Below are 18769 nucleotides of genomic sequence, written 5' to 3' on the forward strand. Positions count from 1 at the left end.
TAGAGATGGTGAGCATTTTTTCATGTGTTTTTTTAGCCATTTGAATTTCTTCTTTTGAGAAAGTTCTGTTTAGTTCACTTGCCCATTTCTTTATTGGTTCATTAATTTTGGGAGAATTTAGTTTTTTAAATTCCCCATATATTCTGGTTATCAGTCCTGTCTGATGTGTAGCTGGCAAATATTTTCTCCCACTCTGTGGGTGTTCTCTTCAGGTTAGAGACCATTTCTTTTGATGAGCAGAAGCTTTTTAGTTTTATGAGGTCCCATTTATCTATGCCATCTCTTAGTTGCTGTGCTGCTGGGGTTCCATTGAGAAAGTTCTTGCCTATACCTACTAACTCCAGAGTATTTCCTACTCTTTCCTGTACCAACTTTAGAGTTTGTGGTCTGATATTAAGATTCTTGATCCATTTTGAGTTAATCTTGGTATAGGGTGATATACATGGATCTAGTTTCAGTTTTTTGCAGACTGCTAACCAGTTTTCCCAGCAGTTTTTGTTGAAGAGTCTGCTATTTCTCTATCATATATTTTTAGTGCCTTAGTCAAAGACAAGTTGGTTATAGTTGTGTGGATTCATATCTGGGTCCTCTATTCTGTTCCACTGGTCTTCATGTCTGTTTTTGTGCCAGTACCATGCTGTTTTTATTGTTATTGCTTTGTAATATAGTTTGAAGTCAGGTATTGTGATACCTCCAGCATTGTTCTTTTGACTGAGTATTGCCTTGGGTATTCACAGTCTCTTGTGTTTCCAAATAAATTTAATGGTAGATTTTTCAATCTCTTTGATGAATGTCATTGGGATTTTGATGGGAATTGCATTAAACATGTAGATTACTTTTGGGAGTATAGACATTTTTACTTTGTTGATTCTACCATTCCATGAACATGGGAGATCTCTCCACTTTCTATAGTCTTCCTCAATCTCTTTCTTCAGAAGTTTATAGTTTTCCTTGTAGAGGTCTTTCACATCTTTTGTTAGGTTTACACCTAGATATTTGATTTTTTTTGAGGCAATAGAATTGTTTTCATATATTCTTTTTCAGTTTGTTCATTATTAGTGTATAGAAATGCTAATGATTTTTCTGTGTTGATTTTATATCCTGCTACCTTGCTATAGCTATTTGATGGTGTCTAGGAGCTTCTGAGTAGAGTTTTTTGGGTCTTTAAGGTATAGGATCATATTGTCTGCAAATAGGGATATTTTGACAGTTTCTTTACCTATTTGTATTCCTTTTATTCCCTCTTCTTCCTAATTGCTCTGGCTAGGAATTCCAGTATTATGTTGAATAGGAGTGGAGATAGTGGGCATCCTTGTCTGGTTCCTGATTTTAGAGGGAATGGTTTCAGTTTTTCACTGTTAAATATAATGCTGGCTGTAGGTTTGTCATATATAGCTTTTATAATGTTGAGGTACTTTCCTTCTATTCCTAGTTTTCTTGGAGCTTTTATATTGAAATGGTGTTGGATCTTATCAAAGGCTTTTTCTGCACCTATTGAGATGATCAAGTGGTTTTTGTCTTTGCTTCTGTTAATGTGGTTTATTATGTTTATTGAACCACCCCTGCATTCCTGGGATGAAGCCTACTTGGTCGTGGTGAATAATCTTTTTGATGTGTTGATGAATTTGGTTTGCCATTATTTTATTGAGGATTTTTGCATCAGTGTTCATTAAGGAGATTGGCCTATAGTTCTCCTTTCTGGAGTTGTCTTTGCCTGGTTTTGGGATAAGTGTAATACTGGCTTCATAAAATGTGTTTGGCAGTTTTCCTTCCCTTTCTATTTTGTGGAACAGTTTAAGGAGGGTTGGTATTAGTTCTTCTTTAAAGGTCCGATAGAATTCAGCAGAGAATCCATCAGGTCCTGGACTTTACTTTTTTGGGAGACTCTTGATTGATGCTTCAATTTCATTTTGTGTTATAGATCTGTTCAGGTGATTAATATCCTCTTGTTTCAGTTTTGGATGATCATAAGTATCTAGAAATCTGTCCATTTCTTCAAGATTTTCAAATTTATTTGAATATAGGTTCTCATAGTAGTCTCTGATGAGACTTCCATGGTGTTTGTTGTTATCTCCCCTTTTGCAGTCCTGATTTTACTGATTTGGGTTTTTTCTCTTCTCATTTTAGTCAGGTTTGCCAGGGATCTATCAGTCTTGTTTATTTTTACAAAGAAACAACTTTTTGTTTCATTAATTCTTTGTATGGTATTTTTGGTTTCCATTTCATTGATTTCAGCTCTTATTTTAATTTTAATTATTTCTCTCCTTCTATTTGTTTTGGGATTTGCTTTTTCTTGTTTTTCTAGGAGTTTGAGATGTATCATTAGGTCATTGATTTGAGATCTTTGAGTCTTTTAATATATGCACTCATGGCTATAAACTTTCCTCTTAGGACTACTTCTGGTAGGTTGTATTTTCATTTGCATTGACTTCCGGGAACCTTTTAATTTCCTCTTTTATTTCATCAATGACCCATTGTTCATTAAGCAATGAGTTATTCAGTTTCCAGCTGTTTGAATGTTTTTTGTCTTTATTTTTGTGTTGAGTTCTAGTTTTAATGTATTGTGATCAGATAGAATGCATGGTATAATTTCTATTTTCTTATATTTGCTGAGGCTTACTTTGTGCCCTAGGATATGATCTGTTTTGGAGAAGGTTCCATGGGCTGCTGAGAAGAATGTATATTGTGTAGAAGTTGGATGAAATATTCTGTAGACATCAACTAGGTCCATTTGATCTATGGTATGTTTTAGATCTAGGATTTCTTTATTGATTTTTTGTTTGGATGACCTATCTATTGATGATAATGGGGTGTTAAAGTCTCCCACTACCACTGTGTTGGGGTTAATATATACTTTTAGGTCCTTCAGGGTATGTTTGATGAAATTGGGTGCATTAGCATTGGGTGCATATAGGTTGACAATTGTTATTTCCTTTTGGTCTATTTCCCCTTTTATTAGTATGGAGTGTCCTTCTTTATCTCATCTGATCAACACAGGTTTGAAGTCTACTTTGTCCAAGATAAGTATTGCTACTCCTGCCTGTTTTCGGGGGCCATTGGCTTGGTAAATCTTCTTCCAACCTTTTATCCTAAACCTATGCTTTTTTCTATTGATGAGATGGGTCTCCTGTAAGCAACAAATTGTTGGATCTTCCTTTTTAATCCAGTTTGTCAAATGGTGCCTTTTGAAGGGGAATTAAGTCTCTTAATATTAAGCGTCAGTACTGATAGGTATGTGGTGATTCCTGTCATTTAGTTGTCTTAGTTGTTTGAAGGTTTGATTGTGTGTAGCTAAATCGATGTTACTCTCTACTGTCTTGCTTTTTCTTTTCCTGTGGTTTGGTGCTGCCCGTCTTTTCATGGTTAAGTTGGGTTTCACTTCCTGTGTGCAGAATCCCTTGAAGAATCTTTTGTAGTGGTGGCTTTGTGGTCACATATTGTTTTAGTTTCTGCTTATCATGGAAGACTTTTATTGCTCCGTCTATTTTGAATGATAGTTTTGCTGGGTAGAGTATCCTGGGGTTGAAGTTATTTTCATTCAGTGCCCGGAAGATCTCGCCCCAAGCTCTTCCTGCTTTTAATGTTTTTGTTGAGAAGTCTGCTGTGATTTTGATGGTTTTACCTTTGTATGTTATTTGGGTTTTTTTCTCTCTTACAGCCTTCAATATTCTTTCTCTAGTCTCTGTACTTGTTGCTTTTATGGTAATATGTCGTGGGGTAGTTCTATTTTGGTCAGGTCTATTTGGTTTTCTGGAGGCTTCCTTACCTGTATGGGCATAGTTTTCTCTAGATTTGGGAAATTTTCTGTTATTATTTTGATGAATATATTAGGCATTCCTTTTGCTTGCACCTCTTCTCCTTCTTCGATGCCCATGATTCTTAGGTTTGGTCTTTTGATGGACTCAGTAAGTTCTTGCATTTTCTTTTCACAGGTCTTGAGTTTTTTAACTAATAGTTCTTCAGTTTTTCCTATACCATTTCATCTTCGAGATTCTGTCTTCTGCTTGTTCTAGTCTGCTGCATTGGCCTTCCATTTTGTTTTGCATTTCTGTTTCATTCTTTTTTCTGAGGTTTTCCACATCCTGAGTTTCTTTAATATTGTCTATTTTTGACCTGAGTTCATTTATCTACTTATCATGTTCTTTGTTTCACTTTGGTGTTTATACAGTGCTTGTATAGTTTATTTGTTCTCTATTTTTGTTGTCTTGGAATTTCTTGAATGTCTCCTGCACATTTTGATTGACCATATCTGGTATCATCTCTATAAAGTTCTCATTAATTACTTGTAGGATTTCTTCTTTCAGGTTGTTCTTGTAGGCTTCAATGGGTTCTTTGGCATAGTTTATCTTCGTTTTGTTGGAGTCTGGATCTGGGCATCTATTTTCTTCATTTCCCTCTGGTTCCTGTACTCATTTATTGTTGGGGTAAAATGGTTTCCCTCTTTTTCCATCTTCCCATCATTGCCCTTGTTACTGTTACTGTCCCTGTACTGTATGTAATTCAGTATTGTCTAGCTTATAATAGTAACGATGGTGATATCTAGAATGGAAGTGTGAGAGGAGAGGGAAAAAAAAGAAGGTAAAGAAAAAGGGAAAAAAACAAAACAAAAAACAGAGCCAATGAAATAAACAGGGAGAGATAGTGTACTAATCAACAGTGAGCTAAACAGGCATTAGAAAGACAGAGAGAGGATTAAAAAATAATAATAATATAATAATACTAATAAATAAATAAATAAAATTTCCCAAGTTCAAATGCAATAAAGTTTCAGTCTTAATAGATTTGGTGCTAGTCCTTCAGCATCCAGTTCTGGTGTTGGTGTCTGAGTAGTAGTTCTGTCATTGTCTCATCAAGGGGGATAAAGAAAAAAAAATATCCCAAGTTCAAATGCAATACAGTTTCAGTCTCATCAAAGGAAAAAAAAATGGAGTCTGGAGACAGTTTTGTGAATGGCTATCTGAGGTGCGGCTCACCTGCCACCTACTGTCAGCCAGCTGCTGCTGCAGGCTATATTTATGCAGATCTCAGGAGTAAGCTTTACACTCACCCAGCCCCACAGGCTTTGTTCATTTAGAGTTCTCCTGGACGCATGCCCCTTTTGTTTTCTCCAGTTTACGGCCCTACCCACCTGTTGCAACTGGCCTCTGTCGCTTTAAAGTATCTGCATTAGTTCCTTTGCATGGAGGACATCAAATGCTATCATGTTTTTTGGGTTTCTTACCTATCCTCACCCCTCCCTTGTGTGCTCTCACTTTTATCATATGATCAAAGTCCAATCCCATTGTTTTGTTTGCCCTTGATCTAATGTCCACATATGAGGGAGAACATACGATTATTTGTCTTCTGAGCCTGGCTAACCTCACCCAGGATGATGTTCCCCAGTTCCATCCATTTACTTGTAAATAATAAGATTTCATTCTTTTTCATGGCTGAGTAAAATTCCATTGTGTATAGATACCACATTTTCTTGATCCATTCGTCAGTAGTGGGGCATCTTGGCTGTTTCCATAACTTGGCTATTGTGAACAGTGCCACAATAAACATGGGTGTGCAGGTGCCTCTGGAGTAACCTGTGTTGCATTCCTTTGGGTATATCCCCAAGAGTGGTATTGCTGGATCATATGGCATGTATATGTTCAGATTTTTAAGAAGCCTCCAAATTTTTTTCCAAGGTGGTTGCACCAGCTTGCATTCCCACCAGCAGTGGATTAGGGTTCCTTTTTCCCCACATCCTCGCCAACACATGCTTTTGGTGGTGTTTTTGATGATGGCTATTCTAACAGGTGAGGTGGAATCTTAGTGTGGTTTTGATTTGCATTTCCTTTATGGCTGGAGATGGAGAGCATTTTTTCTTGAAACAGGCATATTCTTGCCTAAGGTATCTGTAGGATAAATTCTTCAAAGCACAATTTCTGGGCAAAGTCTGCATGAATTCAGAAATTCCATAGATTGAGTAGGACTGCCTGTAAAGGAAGTGCTTGATTTCTGTCGCCAGCTTGGCACCAACATGGCATCGTCAGAGATGGCTCTAATCTTTGCCAATCTGATAGGTTAAAAAGGCATCTGTGTTCTTCCTCAGATCCATTTGATTTGTTTTCCTTCTCATTTTGGCTATTTTAATCGTCATGTTTAGAAGAGCCTGGTTGCTCCAAACTTGCAAACAGAGCTTTCCATTTCTTACACTTTCATGATCTTTTCTCACATTTAAATATTTGATCCATTTGCTATTTATTAGGGCTGGAAGCATAGCTCAAGTGGTAGAGTGCCTGGCCTGGCAAGCATAAAACCCTGAGCTCAAACCCCAGTACCTCCCAAGAAAACAACCTTCCATTTGTTATTTAACATGTAATGTAGGAAGGCTGCTATTTTTTCTAGACAAGTGACTAGAAATTCTCAACACCACTTACTGTATTTCTGTTACTCAGGTCCTTTATTGGCCATATTTTATTAGATGTATTTCTTTCTCAATCCACCACACCCCCCAAAAATCATCTGGATATATGGAATTGTCACAATGAATCCTCCATTGCTGGAGTGGCTCAAGCAGTAAGAGTGCCTGCCCAGCAAGCGGGAGGGCCTGAGTTCAAATCCCATGACACAAGAAAGGGGGGGAGGGGATAAAGGAGAATGATACAGGGGGTAAATTCAACTATGATTAATGTAAGAATTTTGTAACTGTCACAATGTACCCCCAGCACAACAATAATATAATAACTTTTAAAAGGAAAATAAAACACTGGCAAAAAAGATACAATGAATCCCCCTCTATACAATGAATATACGCTATAATAAAAACAAAAATTTTGAAGGAAAAATAAAGCAGCAGCTAGAGGTGTTATATAGATATTTTCTTCTTCCTTAACCACCACCAGACCTCAGGTGTTACTTTTATCTCCACTCCACAGATTTGAGATGATAACAGACTTGCCTTGTTGGATCTGGTGATAGTTGAATGAAAATTTCTAACTCTAGGGTGGGGGTAGGGGGGAGAAATGGCCCAAACAATGTATGCACATATGAGTAAACGAATAAAAAAATTTCTAGCTCTATGCATGTGCATGATGTATCTTTGAGGAATGATAACTTTTCTGTTGTTTTTATAATTTATCTTTACTATCTCAAATTTGTTCTTTAACTTATACCCTTATTTCATTTTTATTCATGCTTTATTAATATAAGTATGAGCCTAAGAATCTCCCTCTGTGCTCACTAGTTCTAATTTGTAGAGAATTTTATTATTTTTTTTTGAATAGTCTAATAACCAGGCATAGTAGTGCACACCTGTAATCCCAGCACTTTCGAGGCTGAGGCAGAAGAATCACAAATTCCAAGCCAGTCTGGGCCACACAAGGAGACCCTGTCTCAAAAAAAAAAAAAAAAAAGTGTTACATGTTTCTCTTGTTTTCCCCTTTGGTCCAGAGATTGAAATTACTTTTTGGTTTTTAAAATATAGAAAAGTAAAAATAACCTAGAATTCACCACTTTTACGTTGCACAGAAGTAGCTCTTGTTCTGTTTTCCTACATTTGTGCCTATTTAAGTCCCAGATGGATAATACACATGCACTCCCTTTGTTACAAAAAGGAAAATCAAGAAATGACAACTAAAGTCATTTTTGCCCACAACTTCCCCCTCCAGATACAATCACTGTCTTGAGTCTGTGCTTATTTTTATAAGTTCTTTGGAATATTTTACGTAAGTATATAGTATCTTGTTTTGTAAGTTTACATTAACCGCAGCAAACTCTGCTTCCTTCATGCAGCTTGCCCTTAAACTCACCCGTTCTACTTTGTTTCAGAAGTTCTCCTTGGCGCTAAATGAAAATATGTGCTTGTCTTTCGATTCTTGAAGCACAGTTCTCATCATCCCCACACCTGAAGTCTCTGGACGTGTTGCTGCCGGCTCTTATTCCTTCTCACACGTGGTTCCTTCTGCTTTGGAAGAATGATCTGTGAGGTGTAGGAGAAAGGTGTGCTCCTCTGCGGAGGGTGTGCTTTGTCTCTGTAGGTGCCCAAGACAACACCTGTTTGGGATGACAGTTAAACCAACAGCTTGGGGCTTATGGACCTTCCCACGTGGTGTGATTTCAGCTTCAAGGCCTCAAGGATGATGTGTGGCTGCCATTTCATTTTCCTAGTGTATTCTGCAAGGCTCTCAACATCCACAACGGACAGATAGCGTCACCAGTCACTTCTACATGATTCTTGACCTAAGGTCTCCTCCACAGAGCCCAGCTTTTTTGGAAAGGGGTTGGAAAAAGAATGATGTCCTATTCAACTAGTGCATTTGCTTTCTGTCCAAAGGTCCTGACCTTTGGTTCCTGTATCCCTCATCATAAAAGGGCATCAAACCAGAACTCAGTTTCCCCAGCTTGGCAGAGGCCTCCAGCTGCTGTGTGTATTCCTTACCTCTTCAGGCTGCTTCTTCTGTTTAGACTTGGTCTGATAGCTTCCTGCTGTCTTACTTCTTGAAGCTATTTATGCTTTTAAGAAAAAAATTAAGTATATTTTTCATCCAACAACTACAGCGGTTTTCAGAGGAAAAGTGGATCCGCACAACTCAGCCGGCCCTGTGGCTGGCTGTAGAATCCCCACCTCTCAGCCTCAGTTATTTCTCTAAGGTTTATAACATTTGTTCTGTACCATAATCACAAGTCCCATCGTCTTTTAGCCAGAGATAGGCTGAGTACACAGAATGAGATTTGTTTATGCCACACTGGGCCCTGTATGACATCTCTGGCATGCTCTGGTGATCACTTCCAGTCTCCTTGCAGAGATCTCTCTGGATAACAAAGGGGTTGTATCTGGATTTTATAATGCTTGTTTTCAAACTTCTTAAAAATCTTGGAATATGCAGCTATTGTTAGAACCTGAGCAAAAGGTAGAGGACTGAGAGTTCCTGTATACCAGCACACCTGGTGTTTCTTCCAGGACACGGAAGAAGGTGAGAAGGAAGAGGAATAAGGAATGAATTTGTTTCCTTGATTAAAATGAAAATAGATCTAAAGAAATCTTTATCGAATGTGAGCAACCTAGAGTCCTTTCTTAGCTCCCTGCAGAAGAGTGTGTGACTGGACTGGACTTCTCTGGGGGAGTCCTGGTTTAGCTTTTGCAAAGGCAACAGGAAAAGCAACAAGCAGGCGCGTGGAAATGTCACTCCTTCCACCACGGTCAAACTTCCATGGCCATTTTGTACCCCTTAGGCCTGGCAGGAAACCAGCCTCTTACTGAGGCATAACCTTTACATGTTTCCTCCAGACTATATCCGAGCCAGGTGAAGGAAGCAGACTTCAGGTCTAAAGTCAGAACTTTCAATCAGCTACTTGGACCTTTCTCACTAGAGTGACCATATCATTTTTTCCCTAAAGTAGAGGACATGTCTGAGAGAATGTGACTAATAATTCCCACAAGCATAAAGTGGGAATATCCCAGGCAAGTTGGAATGAATGCCCAATCTAATTACTTTCTAAGGTCCATGATAAATCCAAGTGTGTTGTGATAGGCTATAACACATATCTCATTTCTCCATACAATTAAAACCTGGCATCATCTTTATTGCCAACACTAGGCATTTAATCACACTTAACAGTAACACTTGTATCTGTTAGTAGTGGGTTATTTAATCCCCAAGACTTGCAATTTTATGAGTGTGTCCATCTGTTTTTATATTGCACACTGATAACTTGCTCACAGTGTTCTGTTCTGTTATGGGAAGGAGAGCTTGATTTGTGGACTTAGCTCATTACTCAGTTTGTTGGTGGGAGTAGGATGCTCTTGGAAGGTAAACTCGCCCCGTCAATCATAGTGGAGCAGCAGCTCACACTTCATGGTGACTGCATGCCACGCCCTGTGCTGAGAGCTTTACTGCCTTCCCAGAGGGAGGGGCTGTGATCTCCTCTCAGCCAAAAAGGAACCTGCATGTGCTCAGGAGCTCGTGAGTGCAAAGCCTGGCTGAGTGTGCATGGCCCACACTCTTCAGGCACATTCTGTGTCCTTGTTCCTAGCTAAGGAATTTGTTCTAGTCTACATTCTATAGCCTGCTTATGTTTCTTTTAATGAAATCTAATGTGAAAATCTAATGTCATTTGTCTGTCCCTTGTTCAGGTGGTCTCTTCTAGCCCCTTCTGTCTGTTGTTCCCACCTGGCATGTCTCCCACACCACTGTGGGCTCGGAGCTCTGCTGTGCAGGGAGAGGTTAGACAGTGAGTCTACTGTTACATGTGTTCCACTGAGCTCCAGTGCTGGAGAAATGTGATTTTAGTGTGATAAGTACTGTGAGAAATTCAACTCCAGTGCTTTAAAATCATTTTTAAATGTTCTTCCTGGATGTGTAGAACACTGAGTCCTAGGACTGTGTATTTGTTTTGATCTTGAGACAACAGTCTCACTGTGGTGCCCACACTGTTCATGAATTCCTGGGTTCAAGTGATCCTCCTGCCTCAGCCTCCCAAGTAGCTGAGACTACAGGCATGTACCACCACACCTGGTGACAACAGTGAGTTAGATCATTTAATTACTCGGACATTCTGTCTCTCTTGAGGTTCCAGCAACATTTCCCACAACCTTGTGCATTTGTTGGTGCTTCCAGGCTACCAGGTCTAGAGTAGAAGGTATCTTGCACCCAGATTCACCCGGGGCTGCAGAGGAGAGCAGTGTCAGGCACTTACTAACTCCCGCCTCCCATGGGGAGCAAGGGAAGGGCCAGGAGAAGAGGTTGTGGGTGTACTAGTATACTGGGCTTTTTATTATTTCATTTTGTGCTTTCTCTTACTTCTATTAAGCCTTTTTTAAAGTTTGTGGAATGAGGGGATGCTGCTAGCACTAATCGTTTTTACCTGTGTGCCGGGAGTTTCCTATGCATTATTTTGTTTAAGCCTCACAACAATGCTGTGAGATAGATCTTGTTTCCCAACATTTTGTGGAGGAAGAAATGGAAATTCAGAGAGGTTGGCTTTGCACAAGTGCCTCAGCGTTGGTCTTTGGATATAACCCAGGATAGAACAGCCCCCAAGTTCATGCTCTGCCTACCGTCCTCATGGCTTCTGGTGCAGCTGTCCCTAGCTCCTTTAAAGAGCTTTATTTGTCCCTTAAGCCACTGTGCAGATCCTTTGAACATACCATAGGAAGTATGTGGAGGGAAGAACGTCAGAGCAATGTGTGCATGTCCTTGATGGGCATGAGGAACACTGACAGGGGGCAGGGCTGTCACCTTCATTATCCAGGGCACTCACAGTCGACCTAGTCCTGTCATGGGGAAGAAAGGAAGGTAATTCATTAGTGCTTGGAAGAGTTTCCCCAAGACCTTTATAAATAAATTGCAAAGTCCCTGAAGGCTCATGAGAGTTCACATCTCCTGACCATCACTGGCAGAGAACCCCAACATCACCTGCACCCCTAAGGCCTCTGAACACCAAGACCTGCCTTTGAGTGTTTGCTATACAATCCTACGGATAAAGCTTTTAAATGTTAGAGAACAGAACGTGAACGGTCACACCCTACCTGCCTTGTATGGCAAGAGGATTAGCCACAGACGTGAAATCTCTCCAAATTGTGCTTCTTGGGGGACTGATAGCTCCGTGTCTGGTTCTGGAGCTGAGGGATCACGTATAGTCTTATGTTTATTTCAGGGAATCCGTAAGCCAAGCCCCCCGCAGAAGCCTCTGCCTGCTGATCCTTTGTGCAGGACTCTGCGGTTCACCAGCACCCCAGTGGCAAGGACCCTGGGACAGCAAGAACCTGCATCACGTCTGGCTCCCACCAGGTGGGTCTCTTTCTCCCTTCAACACTGTAGGGCAGATGAACCAACCAAGCCAGGAGAGTTGGAGGGGGAAGCTAGACCATGCTTTCTGTCTCCCTCACAACTAGGAGCAGTAGTCAATAGATGTGAAAATAACCAGGAAACAGTCAACACAAGCTACAATCTCAGATATTGCCACCTGACTCTCAGCAAGGGCCCCACTATACCTAAGAGACCAAATGGGGAAAGCTATAGCTGCCAATAGGGCCCCAGTCAGGTCTTCCACAGGCACTAAGAAGGAAAATGGTATGGTAGCATGAAGGCTGGACCCCTACCTCCATCACTCTCAGCAAGACTAACTCTGCCCAGTCCCAGGATTGAGAGGCACCAAGTCAGGTTGGAGGGTCAAATATAAAAATGGGGAAATGAATAAGCTGAAAATGCTGAATAGCAGGAGGCCTGGAGCTTCTCTGTACAACTGAATCTCCCTTAAAGGCTCTCCTGCTGTCCTCGTCTCCACCCTCTCCTACAGGGATGGAGGCAGACTTAGCCTGACTCCTACTTACACAGGGAGGTCAACCTACTGTGATGCTGGAGTTGGGTTCATGCTTTTGGTGAGGGCTACCAAATTTCCTGGAATTTTGCAAGCTAGATGCCCAACCTAGTCAATATTAAGGATTAAGCCACATGAACTTGCTATGATGTAAGTTATAATATGAACAAAGGTAACGAATGCTCAAAATGCCTCTTCCAATTTGTTACTACTTTCTAATGGCTATTCGCATGGTTTCCATGTTTGTGATATCAGCCTGGTTTGGAGTATTTTTGCAAATGCTACAGATCAAGCTCTCTTGCTACAGTGGGTTGTTAAACACTGACCAGCACAGAGGTGTTAAACTTTCAGCCAAAGCCCTTGCCTGATTCATGTGCCCCCTAGCAGAATGCTCACTCCATGAGCTCAAAAAATCCAAACGTACTAACTGTTAGCCAGACCCTGCACCAACTCACATCTCTGAAGGGAAAAACATGCTTTAGTGATTTCATTACAGCTTTTTGGAAAGAATGTTTGACCTGGGAAAGAAATAGTTATCTAATAAATCTCAGAGATAAGACTGGTCAAGGACCAGGGCAATGATTCTATTCCTGAATGCAGAAATGCAGAAAAATTGTGTAGCATCCTACTTATTTCATGGTGGTTTGGAGGCTGAACTTAGTTACTTTTCTTTGTCTATTTGGAAAAAAAAAAAAAGTACCACTTTACATGGCCATGACCAGGGAATGATCATTTTTCACAGTGCTCTCAACCAAGGCCAGTCTTAACCTCTGCTGCTGGTGCAAGCTGACTTGGGTCTTGTCTTGCATATTCGTTTTTGAGGGATCCCATGTGCTGGGCAGCTTTGCTCTAGGACTTAGAGCTCTGCTGTGCAATCCAATAGGTGTTCAGCACATTGTGGCTGGTAAATAAATAAATAAATAAATAAAATGCTGTAAGTATAAGCACATGCTGGATTTTAAAGATTCAGTACCCCCCACATGTCAGTTCTCTTAGTGCTTTTTATATTGATGACACATTGAAATGATAACTCTCTAGGTCTGTTAACTTATAATGAAAATTAATTTCATCCCTTTATTTTTTACGTGACTACTAGAAAACTTAAAATCACCTAAGTGACTCACATCATTTTTCCTGTTGCATGGTGCTGTTCCAGAATCAGTGGGGGTTTGGAGCTGCAATCCCTGCTGAAGGAAGCATGGTCTTGGGCCCATACATGGGCTGGTGGGATCTAACCTATGAAGCTCATCAAAGTGCAGGAAAACACCTCTCCTAAGGCTGCAGGTGTGGCTCAAGTGGTAGAACCGCTAGGCCTTGAGTTCAAACCCCACTACACACACACACACACACACACACACACACACACACACACACACACACACACACACACACACACACAACCTTTCCCATCCTGTACATCTGTGTCTACAGCAGTGGCTTCCAAGACCTCTAACTACAGTTTCATTTTCTCTCTTTATTACTCATCATTCAGACCTGCTCCTAAGTATCTACCCCAAGTGCCCAGATCTACCCACGCCGCCTTCATGAAGTGAGACAAAAGCCAGCACCTTTTTTCAACAGTGAAGACAGAAGTTTGCACTATCTTTCAACTCCAGTTGGAGTGATTTTTTTGTACCAACCTTAAGAATTTTTTTTAATGTTTAAAACACCATTATTTCAAGAACTTTGAGCTACTGCCGTCGGGGCTGTGCTGTGCTCTGGTGCTCTGTATACTTGCTCAGGTACTTGTAAATTATTAATTTATGCGGAATGTTTATTACAGTGCAGTGCGCTGTAGTAGGCATTTTTACATCCCTGAGTTTTCCATGGAAGGAAGGCTTGTGCTTTTAATGTTTTAGTGAACTTGAAATATCCTGCTTGATGGGATTCTGGACAAGATGTTTACTTTCTGAGCAAGGCTCTATTGGAAAACAGCTCCCAAACTACCCATAGCTGTGGTTGTGGTACCAGACCCAGCTCCAGAGACCCCAGTAGAACTTAGAGTGGGGCCCACAGGTCCAGGCTGTGCTTCGCCTTCAGGGAGGCCTTGGGTGCCTGCATGCTGATAGGCCCCAGGGGCTGTGCCTTGATGCTTTGACACTACAGGCAAGGATCTGGTTTCTGGCCAGGGACCTTTGGTGAGAACCTGGGTTGCAGACAGGAATTCTGAGGTGTGGCCAGACCAGGCCAGGCAGACACTTGACCTTGAGCTGACCGGCCATGAGCACATTTGGAGAGCAGACAAGGGATCTGTAGTACTGCTCAAGGTTTTGCTTTATAGCAACACCAAGAACTTCTTTTTCTGGCTTCCCTTTATGAAGTGCTGGCAATGGCAGGTTATTTAGATTGGGAAGGGTGGTGTTTCTACAAGAAAGCCACTGCCTGGGCACTGCAAAGCCACATCTCCCTGTACTATTTGGAGCTAAGCAAATTACCATATTGTCTTCTCAACTGCAGTACAATGACCCTGTGTTCAGACAGATAGATGAGGCTTTCTCTGGGACCATAATAATGATTTTCAGATGTGAACTAGTAACCAGATCTAGTCAATCAATTCTGCAGATAAAAATCTCCTTTTACAGCAAGGCTCAACATATTTAAAAATTAGGCAGAATCCCTTTGCTTGCAAAAACTATAGCCAAATGGAATGCTTATGCTCATTGGTACAGCCTATGTCTTCTATCCTTACAGTCTATGTTGGGCACAGACCCTAAGTTACCATTCAGTTCTCTTTGGAACATCCTATTTTCTCAGCTAGACAGCAGGAATCTTTAAAGGATGTTTTCAGCATACAGTCTGAATCTTAAAAGCTTGCAATCTACCTGTTGAGCATCACAGAATGTGTTAAGGAAATCAATTTCCTAATCCTATATATTCATGAAAGGCAGGCTTGGGCAAGCTGCCCCTTCAGCTTCTTATTCTTCCAGTGTCTTCCTGGGGAGCTGTTTTCACAAAGTCTTTAAGATGCCTGAATCTAATGGCATGAAACATACAAAAATACTCAAATAAGGCCAAATGCCATTATGCCTCTCACTGTATTCTGTGGAGTCATGTTTGACTAGTTTTCACATTAGAAGGCAAGTGACAACATTTCTATCACTCACTGTAAGTGTTTTATGATAAGACTTCTTTTTGAGGTCATTTCAACAGTTCTCTTATGCCTTGAGGCAGAAAGAAAAATATATACCAAGAATCTTGGCTTGCCTTCCAAAAAAATGAAACTGCATTTCACTTTGCGCATGCTCCCCACTGTATCTAGACAACACGGTATTCATAAGTATGGATAAAAAATCCAAGTCACAAATGCACAAATGGGAACCCGGGCTAATACATTCCTATAGCATGCATCTGTTTATGATACAGTTATTTTCTTAGAAATGCAAAGCCATGCTAGATGAAATTACTGCTGATGAGGTACATACAGGATTACTGTAACTGATGTGACACTTGGTAATTGTATTAAGGCCAAAACATACACTTTGAAAGGTTTACAGAATTTTATGGTGCATGATGTGCATATTGTCTTTCTAGATGCCCAAATCCTTAGAGCTGACATTTTAGCCTCTCCTTCTATTTCGAGTAAGAGGAAAGATATGAACATCACCAGGTTTTTGTTGTTGTTGTTGTTGTTCTTTCTGAACAGATAATGGTATTAAAGGAGGTTAAAACTGTGATCTTATGCCATGTTGTCAGTGGCCACATAGGGACTGTGGCTGGTGACACATTCTTATCTCTACAGGACTACGTGCTTTTATAGAACCGTGCCATTTATTACTGAATAAGAACATATTTAATCCTAATAGTCCCTTACAATACACAAATCATATTAAAAGAATACTTCCAACATGCAATATTTATCAAATAAAGCATATTTAGCAATAACTTCCACTTTAATGTTGCTTAGGAACCAGTAACCAGGGTAATTGTTGGGGGCTGAGAGAGTATTTCTCTCCATTTTTATATTCTTTAAATGATGGAAACAAAAACCAATACATCTATTTCAATGGCAATTTCTTTAATATGTTTTTAATTTTATAAGTATAAACAATAGAGTTGGTTTGAACTTTATAAGACTATCACTGAGGGCATGTCTCAAGTGGTAGAGCACCTGCCTAGCAAGCATGAGACCCTGAGTTCAAACCTCAGTACCAGCAAAAGAAAAAAAAACAAAGAAAGAAAGAAAACACCATAACTGAGAAAGCTCAGTGCCTAGACACAAAGCAGGCCTGGAAGCTGCTTGCTTTTCCTCCTACATCTAGGAATGGTCGTAGGCTACAAAGCCCCACTTTACCAGGTGGTATACAGCTAATCTTCCAGGGATTCCATTGAAAAGTTTATCTATTGAAATATTCTTAAGAGTTTGTTTTCTTGACACATGGAATCAGATGTGTGGCAACCAAGAGAAACGATGCATAACTTTTTCCATTTGGAAATCTGCATGAGGAGGTTACACTTCCCAGTGTGAATTTTTCCAGCTTACACATGTGGGATGACATCACAGAAACCAACAAAAGCAACAAATTAAACTATATGAGAATGAATACTCCTGACAAATCTCAGAGGGGACATTTTTATGCCTTCTTAACTTTATTAGGAATTCTCAGGCTGAAACTGTAAGCCATTGTTCTCTGACAAATCAATACAACACATCAATGCATCCTCTAGAACTGCTCAAAGTGATCTGTGTCAGAATATTCTTAGGAGCCTGTGACCCCAAGGTGCTAAAAAGAGCCTGGAACTGGGCCAAGGAGAACCCCGTGCCACCTCTCAATTGATGTTTACTAAGCACACTGAGCCAGCGGGGCCAGATCTTCCTAATGTACCTGACCACTTGCAGTCTTTCCTCATGAGGTTCACTTCACATTTCAGCTGTTCTAGGAGGGGCTCCCTTCACTAGGTGTTATGGAGAAAGCTCAGGGCAGACGTGGTCTACAGATCCTTCCTCATTGCTCTCAAAATGGTCCCAGCCATACACAAGTGACCCAGATTAAAGTTATATCAGCCCTCCCAAAAGTCTCCCAGCACCTGTGCTGACCCAGAGCTGTGACTCTCACACACTGGCTGGTGGAGGACTGTCTGCTCTCCCCACTCAAGCTAGAAACCAGCCCTATGTTGCCAGTCACTCTCCATGACTTAGCAACGCCATGCACATATCTGGACTCAGGAACCAGAGACTAATGCATCTGTTTTCCTTCCCCTATCACTGGACACAAGTGCCTTACTCAGGCCAAATCCAATGCCGAGGCCTCTCCACTCTCTGATGGTCAAATCTCTATTTTCAACGCTACTTCAGGTCAGCCAAAGTGGGGGCTGCCGCAGTGTGTGGCCATGCTGCAAAAGTCCACTTACTGGGCACCAAAGTCCAGCCTTTTCCAGAGACACAGAAGAGCAACCCTACCAGTATCCCCAGCCTCAAGTCCCTCAGAGTCCCCAACCCCTGCCTATAACACACAACTCAGTGACCTCCTACCCTATACCTTGTTTTAATTAAAGAGGGAAATCAATTTAGCTATGATTACAAAATTCTCTTGAATCACTCTAAATTTTCCATTGACACCTATTGCTCTTAAATGTTTTGAAACTCTGGCAATGAAACAAGTAATCATCCAAGAAAGACTTGGGAGCCTGGCACTCAGAATCGGGGCTGTGCAGTAAGGGACCTTCCCTGGAGCCATGTACCCACATGTGAGTGTGCTGTTTCCTGCCTGTTGTAGACACACCTCTCCCTTAAGTTGTGGACAGTAAAGGCAGTTCAGAATCTAGCCATTACAAACTTGTTTCATATGAGAAAAACTAGGAAAAGAAATACTGCATATCAGATTGTTAAAGTGCTCAATAATGGATACTGGTCACAGAAGGTTTAATACTCAAAGTCATTGTCAATTTAAAGTGAGTGCCCTCATTTTCTACATTGCCTTCAAAACGTGCTATGTTCCCTGTGATTCTTCTAGAGAGTAACTTTTTGAACCTTAATTTAGCACATTTAAGTTGAGACAAGAGAATGAATATCATGTGATCATTTTAGTTTTACAAAGAACTTGAATAGTGTTTTACATCCATGGCCTATAAGCAGGCACCTATAGGTCATGATAAGAAAAACAAATTTTAAAAAAAAAACAAGCAAAACTTCTAAGACTCCAAGGCAGGATAAGTTGAGGCAGAACAAATAGTTCTCTTAGCTCCTTCCATCAGGGCAATTTGGTAGGTAGTGGGGAAGCCCCAAAGTGTGTGGCAACTGTCCATGTCACTCTCTTCCCTTGGCCACAGGCTATTTAGCACAGTATAGATTGAAGTTATAGCTACATAAACCAGCATAGTCACACTCCAGTGCTTCATCCATTTATAATGCTTTGGTTTGCCAATTTTTTCACATAACTTTTTATACTATGTTCTGTTCCTTATGTACACATTGCTCATTCTGGGGATTTACAAGTGAACACAACCTGCTGTTTCAGTAGAAAATGTCACTGTTAAGAACATT

General features: G+C 40.6%; 2 protein-coding genes across 10 annotated transcripts in view; one reads left to right on the forward strand and one right to left on the reverse strand.

Moving 5' to 3' along the window:
• Window positions 1-15962, forward strand: part of Adam12 (ADAM metallopeptidase domain 12) — a 332872-nt gene extending 316910 nt beyond the window's left edge. For both annotated transcript variants that reach the window (XM_074078072.1, XM_074078071.1), the window contains 2 exons: window positions 11626-11759; window positions 13781-15962. In XM_074078072.1, the coding sequence (XP_073934173.1) occupies window positions 11626-11759; window positions 13781-13841 (195 nt within the window). In that variant the 3' untranslated portion in view covers window positions 13842-15962. The remainder of the gene's footprint in view (window positions 1-11625; window positions 11760-13780) is intronic.
• The window catches only part of Fank1 (fibronectin type III and ankyrin repeat domains 1), a 114818-nt gene continuing 105481 nt past the window's right edge, over window positions 9433-18769 (reverse strand). For 4 of the 8 annotated variants that reach the window (XM_074078080.1, XM_074078076.1, XM_074078081.1 and 1 more), the window contains one exon: window positions 9435-11242. The gene's annotated coding sequence lies outside the window, so the exon portion shown is untranslated. Of the gene's footprint in view, window positions 11243-18769 lie in introns of all 8 variants that reach the window. The other 4 variants (XM_074078079.1, XM_074078084.1, XM_074078082.1 and 1 more) reach the window with 2 other exon arrangements.

The sequence above is a fragment of the Castor canadensis genome, chromosome 7 (genome assembly GCF_047511655.1).
Source record: "Castor canadensis chromosome 7, mCasCan1.hap1v2, whole genome shotgun sequence".
Lineage (NCBI taxonomy): Eukaryota > Metazoa > Chordata > Mammalia > Rodentia > Castoridae > Castor > Castor canadensis.